General features: G+C 38.4%; 1 protein-coding gene across 2 annotated transcripts in view; it reads right to left on the minus strand.

Moving 5' to 3' along the window:
- Nucleotides 1-14,811: 14,811 nt before the first annotated feature.
- The window catches only part of insc (INSC spindle orientation adaptor protein), a 62,880-nt gene continuing 58,946 nt past the window's right edge, over nt 14,812-18,745 (minus strand). For both annotated transcript variants that reach the window (XM_028027197.1, XM_028027206.1), the window contains exons 12-13: nt 17,211-17,287; nt 14,812-15,567 (exon numbers count right to left, since the gene is read on the minus strand). In XM_028027197.1, coding sequence (XP_027882998.1) covers nt 15,439-15,567; nt 17,211-17,287 — 206 coding nt within the window. In that variant the 3' untranslated portion in view covers nt 14,812-15,438. The remainder of the gene's footprint in view (nt 15,568-17,210; nt 17,288-18,745) is intronic.

Genomic DNA, 18,745 nt, shown 5'->3' on the forward strand with positions numbered 1-18,745 from the left:
ATTTAATAGGAAAAAAGTAACTTTAGCCCGTAAATTATAGTAATCGATGGAAGAAAGAAAAAAAGAAATATTGAAAGTGCTTTGCAAAAGTAGTCATACCCTTTAATTTATTTAACATATTCTCTCATCACAAGACACACTTATTTTCCATTTGTTTGTGTATTTTGTGTTTGATTTTTTTTTTGTTAGACCAACATAAAATAGAACATAAACTTAAAGAAGCAAATACATAGTTTAAAAGAGATACGAAGAAAAATCAGAAAAACGTGTCATGCCTTAGTGTTCATCTTCGGATCAGCCAAGAATTTGTCGAACTACATTTTCAGGGCATGAATCAGGGCGTGCTGTGATTCGTGGAACATACAGAGGTAAAATGTTGTTTGCAGATACTCCTGTGCGAAACAGCGTAAGCTCAGATGGGTTGAATGAACACGGGGCGTGAACAAAGATCCTGATTTGGTTTGAGCCCAACTACTCTGCTGCGAAACAAACGAAATCACATTGCACTTCCACAAAGTGCCTTTGTTTTCTTCTTCTTTGTACAAAAGCTGATATAGATACTCATACATGCACACGCTATTCTGCTGTAAACATTTGTAACCAAAGTTAAATTCCTTGTTTTTCTAAGAAATCGTGGCCAATAAAGTTGATTCTGATACCATGCTGTGACATGTAAGCTAGCCACGTAAAAAACACCACCTCTTGTTCTACGCTTTGCTTCGGCCAGAGGGTTTGGACCAAACACTATTAAGAATCGACTGCTTCCTGGAGCGTGGACTCTGTTGAAGTTTTAAACCACTGGATCTGATTTTACCCAAATCTAATATTTCCAGAAATTGCGTGTGCTGTTAGCAATGAACCCCCACTGCAAACAGAGATACGCTGAGCCGAACAAGGCGGGTGTTGATGAGAGTTGCTTCGTTCTTGCTTCGACTTTACCTGCTCAATATTTGGAAGTGTGGCCAGCACGAACTGAACGGTTTTGTTCACTTCCTCCGCTGCCGTTGCTGAAACTACGTCCCGGTGACAATTCTAAAACAGCGCAGAAAATTGACGTCGTAGTTCACTACTTCTCCTTTTGTTTGCTGATTGGCCCAGTTTAAATTTTACTCAAGAAATCCAGCTCAATGGGAGAAATCCCACAAGGACCGGTGATGGGAAATGAGAATCAAGTGGAAGGCAATGGCCAGGCTTTGTTCACTGATTTTCTCTTACAAACTCCTGAGGCCGTTACAGGACAAACTGGGACTTACATACACACAGATGGACTCCATTTAACTAGATGAACTCCGAAGGCCAACAGTTGAATTGGATTTTATGTAAGATTACCAGAATAAAAGGGATTCAATATAAATGTACATTAAGCCTTCAATGTAAAAAAATTAAAAATACCCTATATATTATTGTTGAACTTACAGACTTTGTGACGGCATGTGGGAAAGTTTAAGGGCTAAGAATCCTTTTCCTACGGAGTTAATGTGGAGCATAAAAAACATTTAATGTAAAACTAAAGATTTTTTAAAAATAAATCATTAAGATCAGTCTACAAATGTTTTACCTCTGTGCCTTAATTTAGAGAAAATCCTACAGTAAGTTTGTGAAACTGAATTAAGTTTTTTCCTTTCTCATGAAGGCTCATGAGATTTTCCTACAACGTTGATGGACACTTTGTAACGCCACTTGATTCCAAAATTTCACCAACAATGAGAAACTCTGTTTACAGTTTATTTTACCGAGCTCCATTTAAAACAAGTCTATAAACACACGAAAAGTCTGGCCAATTAAAAGACTTTCGCTCTCTAAACATTTTTCAGATGCATTACGTTTGGCTGTCCTGGCCTGAGCGAAGAGTTCAAAGAAAAGCTGGAGCTATTGTCCGTCACATTTAAATATCATACAATCAAGCAATTCAAGCATGACCTCTCCTTTTAGCTCAATGCCATGAAAGGTTCTAACGTGTTCAGTCTGTAAGCGCTGAAACGGATTTTGGTAAACACTGGAGCAGCATGTTTTCAGCCTGTTAAATTATTTACATGCTGGCCCAGTGTTTACCACTTTGCATCATTACAGTAATTGCCTAGAAGTCACGAACGCGCTGATCGTCTCGAGCCGTATGCTTTGCAGGCTTCCAGACCCAAATAAAATTCACTTGCCATCAAAGGTCGTATCATCATCAAAGTTGTTGAGTATTAAAAAGAGAGATGAGTGTGCTGATTAAAAATGTAAGGGTCAGAATGGAGGGTTTGATTTGGTGTGTGTGTGTGTGTGTGTTATTTGCTGTGAATGCGTCTCCTCAAACACAGCTGAATGGAGGAATTATGGGGAACAGATGACGGGTACAGTAAGCCACATGTGACCCGTCTACCTCACTTTATGTGCCCCCACCCCACAGTTTGGTAGGACCATGATTGACTAAAAATAGGTTTAAAGCACGAATTGACCGTAAACTACATCTGCCATAGTGCATTTCAATTATTACAAGACATCATGGCTTCTCGCCACTAGAGTGCAACAGCTTCACCTCAAGCCGATTTTTGATTTTCCCAATGAATAAAACTGAGACATCGTCAAGCTAACCTCAACATATCCAGGAAAAGAAAAATCGATGCACAACGAAGATTGTTTCATGAACAATGGGGAAACGAATATCTGCTTGTACTTCCAGGTGAAAAACCAGTAGGTGGTTTGTGCTCTGGGACAGTTAATACAACATACGTCAGCATTTTGAAACCAAACATGGAGCTAAGTACGCAACATTTAGCCTCCAAGAAAAACTAAAAACTGCAGCAGAACTAAAAGGCAGACCATTGACATCGCGGACCAAGTTGAGCAAATAGCCGGAAATTTAGCCACACCGCTGGCCGAAGAAATGTGCAGCTATCTAGCTTTTTCATTGGCTGTCGATGAAAGCACAGACATTATGGACACAGCCATTTTTGTTAGAGGCGTGAAGCGAGACCTTTCTGTCACCGAGGAGCTCCTACATGTAGCTGCAAGCTGTGTGTTTTTGGCCATTTTAACTGCTTCATGACCCTGACCTCATTCAGATGGACACCTTCATCGCTGTCTACGTGGGTATTAGCACTTTGACAACCTAAAAACAACAGTTATAAGAAAATAGACAAAAGGTACTGCGCTACAAAAATGAGAGGGTGATTGAAGTGAGTGGGATTCTTACCACAGCGAATCTATACTTCCCAGTGATTATTGCAGATGTTCCAGAGCAACACCATGAACATGAAAGAGAACAAAGTGCATCTTTCACAAGATCTCTAGCAGAGAGACTTGATAAATTAAAAGGTAGGGAATTTTAATTGCATCATTGATACTTGGAATTCCAATCAAAGAAATACACAAAACACAATACTGGATGATTAATGAGGTTTTTGTGCCACAAATAAGGAACAAACGGCGCTTTAGCATTGAAAACTGACATGGAAGAAAAAAAGAAGTTTTTAATTATTTCCATACCATCAATGTTAAAGAATTATGAAATGAAAACATTCTTTTTAATCTATTGCAAGGAGATGAGTTTTAATATGATGTGATGCTTGTTTTGTTTTCTGAGCTTTGCCTCTGTAGGTTCAATAGAGAACTACTATGAGCAAATACAGAGAGCCTGAACTCTGAAAATGACCTTGGCATTTAAGTAGCTGTTAAACCAAATAAGATCGAAATAATTTGATTGAAAGTGTAACAATCCAAGGAAAACTACTTCCAATTACTTCCTTCAAAAAATTTCCTTTAAAAAACAATTTTACATTTTTAAAAAACAATAACAAAGCCTCTTTAAGGAACAATACGTGATAGAAATGCTGACGTCCACTCATCAAGACCATATATGCCATATTCCTTTTTTTAAAATTATTTTTCTTAAACCTTGAAACCAATTTTTCCAATGAATTGACTAAACGGCATACGTCGTCAAAGAATTTTGGAAACAAGAATTAGATGTGCAGGATTGACATTTTGGATGGCTTCTCTGCTAGTTTATTAGAATCGGTCACCTTCATGGCACAAACCACGAATTGTTAGGAGAGTTCAGATCAGGGCCTTCAGAAAACCTCAAGACTTTTAAGTAGTTTTTCTTTTCTCATTTTGTTAATAATGATCGATTTGTGAAAGCAGCAAAAAGTCCCAGGGGGTGAATACTCTCTATAGACACGGCACGCCTTGGTGTTTTTGGTTTTGTTCGCTGAAGGTATTAGTTATGTAATCTTTCTCTGAAGAAAAGCTTATGGTCCAAATAAATCACTAACAGATGAAAACCAATGTTCAGACGGTTCACACAGAGAGAAATCCAATGAAATTTTACTCTATATTATGATGCAGCATTACGGTTATATTAAGAATAAAAATATGTATATATATTAGAAGAATAAACTCGTCTGACAATAAAATCGAAATATGAACGAATGAACTCACAGTGCTATGAGGATACAGTTGAAATAATACAAAAATAAAGTTGTAATAATGTAAGAATAAAATAAATATTGTGAGAATACAGTCATAATTTTATGACTATGGTAGTACTATGACTTTACTCTTGTAATACTTAGAGAATGCTTTTTTCTTGTACAGTTTTATTCTCGTAATATCACAATTTCACTTTTTTCATTTTCATAGTGCAGCCATAATACTCCTCTGTACTGAGTACTTGGTCACCTGCCTGTGAAATCTAAACGACTCTGTCCTTCACTTTGAAATTCTTTATAAACCACGTCTCCTTTTTTCCCCACTCTCGTCCTTTTCTTGTCCTTTAGGAGTTCTTGAAATTATTATTATTAATAATAATAATAATAAAAAAAGTAAACAACAGCTAAATGTCTCTCATTGCATGGCAGACAGCTGTTGGTGTCCTTTATCAAACAGCATTTCGTGGAGAAGAGAGACAGCAGCGCTTTGTAGACATTTAACCTTTTTATATAGTCTTACAATTGAGGCTCTCAAGGCCTTTCATTTGTGAAGTTCCTGTGGAAAAAAAAAAATCAGGGAGCTTGGACTCATTTTACTACCAGTACAGTATATTTATATTTCAGCTCCAATCAAAATCTAGCCAATATGCCTTCCCTATGTATTTTTCCCTCTGAGCCATGCCTCCCCACTATAATTTCCACAGACATTTTGTGTGCAAATGCAGTAATAGACACATTTATCACATCAAAAGAGATTCAATTTTCTTTTCAATCATCCACCGGTATGAATAGCGCCACATCCTCACCGGCCAACAATGAGAGGCCATTACCGTGAGCCAACGGATGACTTCGCCTTCTCTCTTTATTCAAGGGGAAAAGTGTGTCAAACAGTTTCCCCGAAGCCAAACGTTTGTTCTAGGCAAATAAGAGACAGCTTTCAGACAGGTTAGTGTCCAATTTTATTGTCAGACAAACGTCATTTTTGTTTGGGTCGGCAGTAATCACTGGGCTTGAGACACCGGCGGGGCCTCCGGTGACAAAGCCAGCAGTTAGTCCATTTAACACTAACTCACGTCTGACGTGGACAGCCGAGGACAGACGTGACGCCCGCCGTCTCTTCATTACGCAGAGAGGGTGACATGTAGGAATCAGGCGTCGGCCTTCGGCAAAAGGAGGCGAGTGGTTGGGGGGACTAAGTGCTGCTGATTTACAAGAGCCTCGAAAATACTTTGTATCTGCAATTAATCGTCACCAAGAGATCAGCTGAGTGGATGGGACACTTTCCAATGGAATAAGTATTGTACTTAATTTCTTCTGCTGCACTTTGATGTAATTTCAGGGTTTCCCTCAGGAGACTTGCTAAGCCCGCTGGTCGGGGCGCCGAGGTGGTCCACCATGTTTTTGTGTTAAAAGATGTTAAGTAGACAGGAAATATAAAAATATTACTGGGTAATTGTATGTCACTGGAAAACATCACCAGTGAAACGCTATTTAAACCCACAACTAGTCTTAAAAATAACAAATTCAAAAAATACAATTAAAATGAATATTAATTATTTGCACTTCTGTTTAATCCAAATTCAGTCAGCAGCTCCATCAGGCCCCCGGGGCTTCAGGGGCCATAAACACAGACCACAAATACATAAATGTAACATTTGTTTATTGATTATCAATGCTGCTAAATTTGATTTGATGGTTTCAGCATACATAAATTAAAATAATGTAAATTGTTTAACACTTTGTAAGATTTTAAGGATCTGGCAAGTTTACTATGTAAAAGTTCAAAGAACAATATTCATTTTGTTTAGTTACCATAGCAACAATCTGATGCTATGAGTTTAATCTCTTAGTTTGAGCTCTGTTTGTTCACAAATACAAACTAGTAAACTGCCATTATACTGTAACTGATTGTTTTTAGGCTGGCCAATTAAACTACTCCCTTGTCCCAGATTAAATCCAACACAGAAGCTGTTAGAGGTGCTGGTGTTTTTAGTAACAAAAAGGGCCCCTAAGCTCCAAAGCCTTCATATCTTTGGAGCGGAGCGAGATGCACTGATGATGGTTTTCAAGCCAAGCCATGATGCTCTGATAGGAACTTTTTTTTTATTGATTTAGTTGCTTTCACAATGTACTCTTTGTATTAAGTTTAAAAAGTATGGGGTGTTTTGCACCAAGTGACAGACGACAGATCACTGCCATCACTGTTTTTTTTTTAAAAAAACTGTGGAAGACAGATAATAGGTTGTTGGTGCCGAAGGGGAAATTAAATGTAGTTGTAACTTATATTAACTCAGAATTCTCAACAGCGTTTTTGAATACTGAGTAAAAACTAAAACAAGCTCAAAACAAGCTCAGTGGTGGTTGTTGTGTGTCTTGTCTCTATGCTGCTGTAATTGCGAAATAATTTCCCTGCTGGGATTAATAAAGTAATTCTATTCTATTCTATTCTATAAACACAAGGTGGTCATTTTATCTCAACGTAGGTTTTGTTCTGGTTAACGGCTATTCTACAGATTTAAAGCAGCCTTAAATAGCCACGATGATGCATAGAAAAATGATGAATAATGCATTTTGACCAGCACTTGCCAGTAATTTATTGAACCACTAGCAAGAGGATTATACTATCCAGCTTCATGTAAAGACGTAAGCCACACCGTCACATTTTGTCTTTGTCCATTAAATATGTATAACAGGAGGCTGGGCCCTTGACCTTGGCTTTAGAGCGAGCGCCGCATCACTTTATCTTGGAATAAAAAGCGAGACTGCCAGCAATTACAGCATGTTAATTACATATTCACTTTCATCTAGTGAAAAATCACACAGCTCTGCCCTCAGAGCTGCTGTTGGGTTTCTTTTGATGAAGGGGGGTGGGCGTTGTGCTGTATTTGAAAAAACATCTGTCAAGTGCCCCGTCTTGTTAACATCCACACATTCGCCGTACCTGTTCACGCTCAATGGGCTTTGTTTGATCAGCCGACGAGAAAGTCAAGACGAAATCCGAAGCAGCGCGCTCCAGTAGAAGGAATTAAACGAGTAATGATAGTGGATCTTGTTTTAAAGCTCTGCAACGCGGCAACCTATTAGGATAGAGGACGGCAATTTCACTGTACAGCATGTTTGAGTAATTCCCCAGTTGGGCTGTTAGGGCGCAGACATCCTCCCTTTACCCCGACACCCACCTCACTCTGTGTCAGAGAGCAATTGAAGCGGAGATGGTAATGTTGCCACACTTACGGGTGAGCAGAGCTGAGCAGCGCTTTCCGCCTGGCAGCCAGCGGAGAGGGCAAGCATTTCTTCTTCTGCTCTGGTAAATGAAATCCTTCGGAGGTGTTTCACAGGGCAGGGGAGACGCAAACAGAAAAGGAAGCCACATAAAGACATATTTGAAGTTAAATTGACTAGATGAAAGGCGCTGAGTACTGAGTGGAAATGTTATCTGATTTGGGACGTGATGGGAATGTTGGGACGTTACAGAGAAAGGAAATAGAAATGCAGGGGTTATTTTTCTTGTTTTTTTGTTTTTTTTTACTTTTGGTTAGATGGACATTTTCACCTATAGGAAAAAACTTTTAACAGCTTAGTAACAATACATTCAACACATGTTCATAAGAATGAGGTGAGATTTTAGCAGTATCTTCAGGTAAAACTGGTAAATATTTGACAAATCACAAACTGATTTAAAAACAAACAAACAAATTAATTGTAATTAATTGATCATTTTGTTTGTGCATTGCAATTTTAAGATGTTGTATTTTAAGGTAGTCCAAATAGTAAAAAACAACATTAAAAATGATCCTTTATGTGCTTTCCCGAATGAAACTAAGGATGTTTTTATGCCTAATAGTCCCGTGAGATTTTAGCAGTATCTTCAGGTAAAACTGGTAAATATTTGACAAATCACAAACTGATTTACTAATAGTCCCGTAGTGTCAGTTTGATTGGAAAAGTTGCAACATTTGTTACATTTTCAGCTGGTGTGGTTCGCTTTCACACTGCACTTCGTCAAATGAACCAAACCAATTGAAAATCCTGCTTACCTCCCCACCTGTGGCAGCGCCGTGGCAAGGAAATGACACAAAAACTTCTAAAAGACACCAAGTGCAATTTTTCTCTTAACAAAATGTAAACAACAATGGAGTGGCATAAAATTTTACCATTTGTAGGATTTCTCCTAATGGTCCAGTCTCCAGTCTGGTTGGCATTTGAACCGCCCAGAGTTCACTTCACCCAAATCGAGATCTAGGTTTTTAGGCAGACCAGAGTTAACCATTTTGGTCCACATCAGAGTTTGATTAAAGCGAACTAAACGGACCTGGTGTGAATACACTTGTAAGTTTTCTTAAGCTTCAAACATTGTTTAAATGATTTCTTTCCAATGTAGAATTGTCGATTTCAGATTTGGCCAGTCTTTTCAAATTCTGAATTACATTTAAATGCAGCCAAGATACACAAAATAGCTGTTAGATAGCTTATAGTATGCTACAGACAGAATCTATCGATGTTAGCAGGTAGCAGTTTGCTAGTTGTGGTAACCTCAGTATTTCAAAATCGTTTGTATCTTGTCTGTCACTGTCAGACAGACAGACAGCTTAAAGCTGGAGGGAACCTCTTCCAGTTTATGTTAGCCAGCAGATTCTGTTCATGCAACATGGCAACCAAAGAACTACTTCCTTTCTTTCTTCAAAATAAGAGCCTCTTTGTCAATAATTAACGTGGCGCTTTAAATGTCGTCCTCACTACTAAAGCTTCTTTTTCCAATCACTGCTCATTAAAAATTATGTCTTCCTTGGATAACAAAAGGGACATGACAACAATTTATTCTTAAAACAATTCAGGAACTTAATAGCTTTATACTACTACCCAGTCTTTTGAACGTTTACCATTTATTTGTAATTTATAATGTTCAATAAACACTGAAATACAAAAAACTTGTCATATTATTTAAGTTCCTTGTTCGTACTGATCTGGCAGTAATCAGGCTTGGCTGTTGCTTGTGAAAATAAACTCAACTTTCCACATATTTGTTGTTAAATTTGTTTCTCTTTTAAATATTTACTCGTTTCCAAAAATGAGACAGGAAATTAAAGGTTAATTAATCTTAATTAACATCGCTGTATATAATTTGTCATGAAGTGATAACCAATCAGTGTTTCGAGTCGAGAATGCCCAGTGGCGACAGGCAATCTTCGCCACTTCGGGAAAGCAACTAAAATCCAAAGGGAGGGAATAAAAAAATAAAAAACTCACTTAGCACACGGTCAACATTTTGGAAATTGTCGCTTTCTTTTCTCCCGCAGTTACAAAAAAGTTAAAAAGAAAAAAAACAAAACAGACTTAACATGTCACTCAAAATATAAACACCGTAGAGACTAGACAAAAGTGCTGCCAGTCCAAACCGGTGTCAAACACACTTAGGTCTTGTCAGACGTTTAAAACCCAAAGGCGATGGATGCTGGGCCGTAACACGATGCGTTCCGTCATAACTGCGGACACCGACAGTTTGCACACGCGGCCCGGCGGTTCGCTACTGGCTGAAAGTTATGGGCAGCTCTACAAAAATAATAAATAAAATTCAGCCGCTCGGTCGTCTGCAGGAGAAACAATCTGCCCTCAAATCCTCTGAGATGCTTAGACAGCGAGAGGAAAGTGGAATTTCGCTGTGTGTGTGTGTGACCGTGTGTTTAAATGTATTTGGCTGGTAATGGGGCCGGGGTGGAATGGAATACCTTAATGAAGACGACGTGTGAAAGGAAGCCAATGGGACCAGCGAGAGAAATGTGTGTGTATATGTGAATTGTATTATTTTACTAGTGTTGTGGGCATAAGATTTTAAAATTCATTTGAGGGGAAAAAAAGCAAGTTGTTGCAATAAAAATGTTAAAAACTGTAGATTGCGTACAGGCTAAGTTGATAGTTTGCTGTTAAAATAACAACTTGCTTTATTTTAGATGTTGGGTTAAGAATATTTTGTGTTATTTGTTTGGCTTTTAATTTAAGCAAATTAAAACCCAAAATTATTCAATTAAAATGTTTGTGTGTTTGTTTGTGCACCATTCCTAGTCCCTCTTGTAGGACGATAGGACAACTGTACGGTTCGGGTGACGCTATTGGCGTCACACAACTGTCCATTGGTTGAGGACAGAAAAACATCACAACTCGTGACAAGTATGAGACATACGAGTACGTCGAGCGTTTGGGTTTAAAATGTCGTAACGTTGAGTGGAAACAAAACGCTTGTTGTCTTTTTGTGCTCTGAGTGCTTCTATTTGAACAACTCTAAGTTCCTGAATTTAAAATAAAGGAGAAAAAAAGCAACACCGCTGGTTTTTTCCCATTCAATATGAACAAGCACCCTCATAACCAGTGGAATGTGGAGAAACATGACTAGTGAAGCCTGCCCGTCTGGAGTTGCGTGAAGTACCTAACTCAGAGAAAGATGATCACGAGAAATAAAAATAAGGTAGGAAAATGTGAGCTGGTAAACAAAACAGACAGAACACTATATCTATGTTTTTTTCTTTCCCAACAGGTCAGAATTTCTGGGTTTTCTGATTGCAAGGCTTTTTAAAATGTATGTTTACTATTTAAGCAGGAAAGACCCATGAGATCTGAAAGTGCTGGTAGCTAAAAAAAAAAACAAAATCAACACCTAGCAAACAAGCTAAACATCACATAAAATATGAGATCATTACAAGCATAAGGATTAATATGAGGCCAATGCGATCATTGATTTTTAATCTCCGAGTCAAGAGGCAACCAGAATTGGCTAAATGTAGCAAACTAACAAAGATATTTCCTTTCATAAAAACTATACCCAACACATACAGGCTTTTTTATATTGGGTCTACAGGGCATTATTAAAGGGAAAAAAATCCTTTTTTGAGCTTTACGTCATGTTATAATGTTATTCCCTCATCAAAAACATACCTTGAGTGTTGCCTTGATTCCCTCACCTTCGAGATGCAGCTCCTCCTCTGAGCTGCAGTTTCTAAGTTTCTGCCTCACAGACCAGCTCTAACTTGCGACTCCCACACTCAGCTCCTTCAGACTAGCCAGCACCAATTAGCAAACACCTAGTGGAACTGCTGAGTGCATTATATGAGCTCCTTCTCAGTGCAAAGGAATAAAAAACTTTGTTAAAGGGTTAATAGAGGAGCATTGTTGTGATGACTGCCTGAAGGCAGAGTTTCAAAAAGAGCAGGAGTTTCTTAAAAAGACAGACGTCCAATTTCAAGGTATTAAATTACAAAGTCAAACTTCTTTTAAGTTGTGTTTGATAGATATGCAGCATTTTTATAACTGAACAGTTACTTGATTGTGCTATAAAATGATAGCACAATCAATGATGGCTGTAAAATATGTTTAAACAAACAGCCAGACTTACTATGAAATATTTCATATCAATTCATATTCATTTATCAGAATGGCCCAGTTAAAGTCCGGACATAAATATAATTTGAGGCCAGTTTGAACATTTATATGGATGCTTTCTAAAAGTGCAAAGCTTGTGGCCAAAAAAAAAATTGTGCCATTTAGTTGATTTTGACAAATATTCTTTTGTACGGTCTCCCAGAATCAGTTTGGTTTGATCCCGGATCAGAATTCTGTAAACTGACCAAACGGAGGTCAGAACGGGAATCAATGGAAACGGGACGTTGCGTCACTTTTGGCCTGTCAGCCAAAGGAACTTTTCTTCACACAAATCTGAGTTTCACACAAAAAAATGATTCTGAAAGCCGTTTCAAAGTGCTAAAGTTTCTGTCATTTTTCAGCCCTCTCAATTAAAAACAGCAAGACAGTGGCCAGAAAAAAGGCAAAGAAGATGTGACACATAAAATATTCAAACCCCGGGAGATTTAAAGGGAGAAGTGTCTTCCTGCATTCCAACTCTTAAGATGCTTTTCTTCCACAAAATGTCTCTGATATACTCTTCCAGGCTGAGAAGATGACAGAAAGTTTGACTCTAGGGGCGGAGGAGAGGGCGATGCCTATTCATGCACGAGTAATTAATTTGATCCGTTTTATCAAGAGGGCTTGTGTTGATATTCTCCGAGGTTTTTTTTTCTTCCTGTAAAGTAAAAATAAAAACCAGCTATAGCCTCGTTGGTGTTTGTTTTCTCTTCCCCATTCAGTCGCCACCTTGTAACTTTGGCCCTTTTCACTCGTGGAGGAGGTCCACGACGGATACGTACAATGTGTGCAAAAGACGACGGAAAGGGAGGAAAGTGAAAGTTCAGGAGCGCAAAAACCGAGAGAAACTCAAAAGCTGCAATCCTTGGTCCTCGTGGTCATGGTCAAGGCGAAACAATATCAAAGGAACCTGTGTTTTTAGGCTGTCTGTTTAGTCCTCCTCTGCGTCAATACATATTTCATTGGTTCTCAACAAAGCGAGGCAGGAGCATATTCTATCACAAAAGCCTCTGAACTGAACGTGGTCCCACGTGTACAGCTGGACAACTCGCACGCGCGCGCTCTCCTCTCCTCTCCTCTCGCTCGCACACACGCGCGCGCGGAGCATTTGAATTGTCTCGATACGAGGTTGGGAGTGTAACAAGTCCAAGCTCAGCTTATGCCCTGAGGTGAGAAAAAAAAAAGCAAGAGGACCCTCAATTGTCTCTCCGAGGAGAGGAAGCCTTATGGAGAAGAAACAGAATCAAAGAGATGACAACACAAAGCGCGAGGTTTTCCACATAGCCTCTTTGCTGCTGCTGCTTTCTGCATCACGTCCAAGGCCATTCGTGAGTTTAAAGAAGTTTTTTTTTCCTTTCTTTTTTTTTTTAAATGAATTTGTTGAGAGGAGGCTGGATGGTTCAGCTTGTTCCACAGTTCAATATCTCTTCGAGTTGGGCGCAGAACTTTTTATTCACCTGATACCTTTACAACAAAGCAACCCGAAAGTTATCAACATGCAAGGAGCAGAGAGGGAAATGGAACTGATGCGGCTTCACTTTGTCGTTCACTTAGCAGGTCTTTATGCGCAATTCTGATTTTCTTTTCTGAATTTATTATTATTATGTGTGTGTGTGTGTGTGTGTGTGTGTGTGTGTGTGTGTGTGTGTGTTCGTTCATACTTACTGAATTAAAATCCCACCGCAACGAGACTTCTGTGTGAATGGTTTACGTCCGATAGCGACCCGCATGCGCAGAAGTAGAACGTTCACGTCACAAAGCAGCGCATTGTTTACGGAAGTAATAGCGTATCGAGCCTTTTATGGGTTGATTTTTAAAGTTACTCGGCAACGAGAGCCCACAGTCGGCAGCATCACAAAATCACAATAACAACACAAAGTAAGCTAATAAAAACAAAAGTGGAAACTAATTTCAAATTGGACCAGTACTAAAATTTGCGGAGTATTGGCTGCAATGTTGAATTTCTCACTTGTGGGACTAATAAAGGATTATTACCCATCAACCCAACCTGAGCTCGGCTGCATGCACTCACTGTACAATGGCTGCTGAAAAAGACAAGTGTTTTGCTGTTGGCTTACCATCCAGAAACCACGTGCTGCATTTGTGTTGATTGTGCAAGAGATTCTACCTCTGCTTTTCAAAGATGAACAGTTGTATTATTATACATCTGTTTACAGCCATTTTCAAGTGTGAGATTAAAGGTTGAGTCAGGCGGTGTGGCCAGTAGCAGCTTATTTGGATTTAAAGCAACAAGGCCCTAAACAGCTCATTCTGAAAATAGGCAGAAGTCAGCAGACAAAATTGACATAATCTAAAAAATATTTTGTGCAAAACAAATGTCATAAATTTAATTTGTGTAACTCAACAGACATATCCCAACCTGTTCTAGGAGGCATAAAATCCCCCGTTTAATCTTCAGTTTTAGTCTGAATTTAAAATGTTGTTTAATGGGCCTTTACATCACCACACCCACTATATTCTCAATATTTGAACTTTATTCTGCAAAAGTAAATAATAATAACTACAAATCCACTTTTTCTTTCTTTTTTTTTTTTTTACCCTATTTTACCTTTTGCAGGACTGTGACCTGCCTGCTGTTTTTTAAAATCTACTTAATAGCCAGAAATGCAAAACAGATTTAATTAATTAATGGGCAAAGTATTCCTAAAAATGTCAAAAAACACAGTCTTGACTTGAACAGATAAAGGAAGGAGAAATTGTTTTATAAAAAGAAAATGTTATTCAAACTTGAAGAAGAATATTTAAATAAAAATCACAATGAAAAATAGCATTTAGTCAGAAATACCTGAGTTTGTAGTCAAATTTCTCTCTTTCAACCTCTTGCTGAAATGGGGCTTTCTTTTTCATTTTACCTTTTCCTGCTCAGACTGCAAACACACTGATAAAGGTTTTTCTCGGCTACTATAACAACTCAACCAAAAACATATACCACTCAAAAAAAGCAATACAGAACAACACACTCAACTCTCTGACAAAGAACGTCTTTATTTAATGCATTGCATACGATAATGGTATATCTATATAAATAAAAAGCATTTTTTTAATTTAAGATTTATTTCGCAGCTGCAAGTGTAATATTTGTTAATGGCAAATAGGTTTAAAGAAATAATGTAATGTGCCAATGTTTTTTTTTTTTTTTTTTTTACAATCACCTCATATTTCTGACTCTGTCTTAAACAAACGCTAAAATGATGTGACCTTTCAGGTAAAATACACTCATCACACAAACAATGACAAACAATCTTTGAAACACCTTTGGTTCAGAAGAACAAAAAGAAAAAGCACAGTGACAATAAATCCAGAATTTGCACAATAATTACTGGCATATTCAATTTCCCGCGGAATAAAACGATAAGCTCTTTTTAACCTTGCGCACTGTAAACAGTGAATACATTTACAATGACTACGGTCGTGTTAAGCCGTACATTCATCTCTGGGCATGCATATAATTATGTGTTCTGCATACTCCATGGGGCCAAATCCACGGTCGAACTCGGCGAAAACCGACAAAAGTTTCATTGGAAAGTTCAAACCGATGTGCGCGGATACGGCTCTGATGACGTCCTCCGTCAGGGCTGTAATGTGCGGCTCGTCATACGAAGCTCTCCTCCATGTTGGAGCACAGCAGGAAAGAGTCGACCAGCCGTGGTTTGATGAGCTGGTGGTGGTCGGCCGCCTTGATGCTGTCCGGGCAGCCCGCCGCCAGCCTCCTCAGAGCCGCCTGGAGACACGCAGGCATTACGCATGGGCAGAAATAATGCTGTGCATTGAGATCACATTAAGATCTTGCTGTTCTGGGTGGTTGCAGCAACACTACGTCATTTTCCGTAACATTGTGGAAAACGGAGGCGTATAACTTGGGCTGTATGGTGCAAAGAGTCAGACCTTTTGTGCGTTTTGGCTTATATCTATAATTCGTTTTGATTAATCAATGATAGATTTTAACACTTAGCTTAAGTGTAAAACTTAAGCAAAGCTAATTGTAAGTACATTTTCATGCAATTATTCACTTTCTCTTTTTTTTTCTAGCCAGAACCTTTGCACACATTTCTGGTACGCCCATAAATCTGACGCACATCCACAAACAACTGGAGTGGATGCCACCGAAAGACAACATGTTGGATTAAATCTATTATTAGTACCTTAATTTTGATCAGGCAATGATAGATTTAACACTTAGCTTAAGCGCTATGCTTAAGCTAACACATAATAGATTTAAAGTGTCGACACATTAAAAATTTTAACGCATTTAATCGCGTCTTTTCTTGTTTGGTTTTTTTTAACATACAAAGGATCCAGTTGGAGCCTTTTTTCACATTTCTGGTACATCCATAAATCTAATGCACATCCACAAACAACGACGTACGAAAAGTCTCTTGGTCCACTGGGAGTTCATTTTTTCTTCAAAAAACGATCTGATGGGACTAGTTGTAACGATTCCTCGAATGATTCGAGTACCTCGATTATTAAAATTCCTTGGGGCAAATTATCTGCCTCAAAGCTTTGTTAAATTCTGATTGAATATATTGCACACCTCTCAGTTCTGCCTCTGAGTTGTTGCTAAGTGCTAAAATCATTGTTAAAGGGTTAATAGAGGAGCAATGTTGTGATAACTTCCTGAAGGCAGAGTTTCAGAAAGAGCGGGAGCTTCTTAAAGAGACAGTGGCCCAATTTTTTAAAAGTTGTAACAACTGAAGGCAACATAGTTACTTGACTGTGCTATAAAATGGAACAATATGCCTGGAAAATACATAACACTGCCGCTTTAAGGTTGGAAATGATCCGTAGGAAGCTCTGCGTCCTTTAAAGGCCGACATAGACGCTGCGCTGGCGCTGCCAGACCCCTGGCTAAAGGGATAAAATGGAATTGCATTAATGTGAAAAGACTGACAAGTAAGGGCATTTCTCAGCCCAATTAATCCTCTAGCCAACTTGCACTTGAAATCCTCACATCATAATCACTACGGTCAGATTTAGAGGAGGATAAAGCTCTTTCTTATTCTATATGCATTCTGTGACTAAACACGTTTAAGACGATGCGGACCCTCTTCTGTATCTCGGCTTGAAGTTACCGAGCTTGTGATATATTGTCACGCCTCAAACATTTGCCTCGTAGAAGTAATTAAGTTGGACCTTGGTTCTTTGCACCCAACTTCAGCGCGCCTGCCAAATAATTCTACCGCTACGCCACGGAGATCCTTTATGGCTGCAGAGGAGAATGTCTGACATTAAATGGAATAGGCAATTTGAATGTTTTGAAAGAGCTTTTTTTGTCTTGAGGACACAGGGTCATTTGAAAGCCATTCAGAGCTCTGAAAGAACACGCACAGAAGCATATAGAAACAGCCGACATGTTCCACCTACCAGGCAGGCCACCAGAACGGAGTCACTGTTATTTCTCTCTGTGGGGGAGCGGCACAGCTCAATGAGACGAGGGACGGCTGAACACAGTGGAGACACATACACACACACACACACACACATTCACTTCTAAGAATATAGCTCTTAAGAACGACATGAAACACTGTGGCTTGTTGCGTCTGTTATCATTTCTGATGGACAGGATTTGAATAAAACCAGGCATTCAGAGCAGGTGAGAAGTTTTATGGTCACTAGTTGTATTTCCATTAGAGACACCGATCCGATATCAATATCTGTATCGGTCCCGATATTGACAAAAATTCTACATCAGTATTGGTGACAATTTGGCCAATCAACAGGGGCAACTCTATACACTCTAATTCTATGCTTTGTACTCTAAGCGACGTAATAATTTATGATTTATTTTACATTATGATTGTAATTCCTAATTGCACTTTCTGAACCGTTTGAGAGAAGGTTTGTTGCAGTTTATTTTTACGTGTTTGAGCCAAATAGTCAGTTTCAGTTTCTCTATTATTTATTTTAGATTGTCTGCTATACTCCTAATTAAACTGAGCAAATTAAAGTTGTGTTGTTTTTACATGTTTGTTAGCTTGTGGCGCTATTGGTGTATTTAAGTGTGATGTACTGGTGCAGAGTTACCAAATACATTTGTGATCATGTCTGTGTAAAAAGAAATGTTTCAAGTCAGTTCAGCTCAGTTTTCTGCATTGGATTGGTATCAGCGGATACTAAACCTCACGTATCGTATTGTATGTGAAAAAAGTGTCCTTTCACCATATAATTGTGCAAATTGGAAATCTGAAAATAAATTTGCTGAACGGAGACACAGCACTTTGAAAAAATAACTGTTTTACAATAAAACGTTTTGTGCTAAGATGAGGTGGTTGTTTGGCGGCATCGAGATGAGTGTATTCCACAAAACTGCAACAGAAACACTTTTTATTGCATCACGAGTCAAATGATCAACAACAGGATGTTTCTACTGGCGGAAACGACAAAGAAGAAGAGAGGAAGCAGCTTGAGGATGAAGGCTCGGCATGTTTTTTATTGACTTATAGTGTGAACAAACTAATTCGCATTTTTACTTGTGTCTCTTATTTATCGGAAACAACACAATTGCAAAATTGTGTTTTATTAACAAGTTCTGTGCTCATTTGTAATGGAAATGCAGCTAGCGATGCATATCACATTTGACACATTTGAACTATTCTTTTCACAATATTTACTGACTTTACAAACAAACATATTTGATGACTTTTTTGAAACAAGAACTGAGTGCACATGTTTGAATTAATTGTGAATTTTCTTATTCAAACAAGCTCAAATTGATACATATAGGCTAAAACATACAGTTTACAAAGACACCGATGCTGATTTCCACCATGAAAGCAAAAATAAAAGCTCAACAGGAAGTCATGATTGTGATAAGTCATAGTTGAGTCAGCTTTTTTTTCTTATTTTTTACAAGTGGAGCATAATAACTAGTTAATGTGTGTGACAAAAGAGGAACATTT

Source organism: Xiphophorus couchianus, chromosome 2 (genome assembly GCF_001444195.1).
Source record: "Xiphophorus couchianus chromosome 2, X_couchianus-1.0, whole genome shotgun sequence".
NCBI lineage: Eukaryota > Metazoa > Chordata > Actinopteri > Cyprinodontiformes > Poeciliidae > Xiphophorus > Xiphophorus couchianus.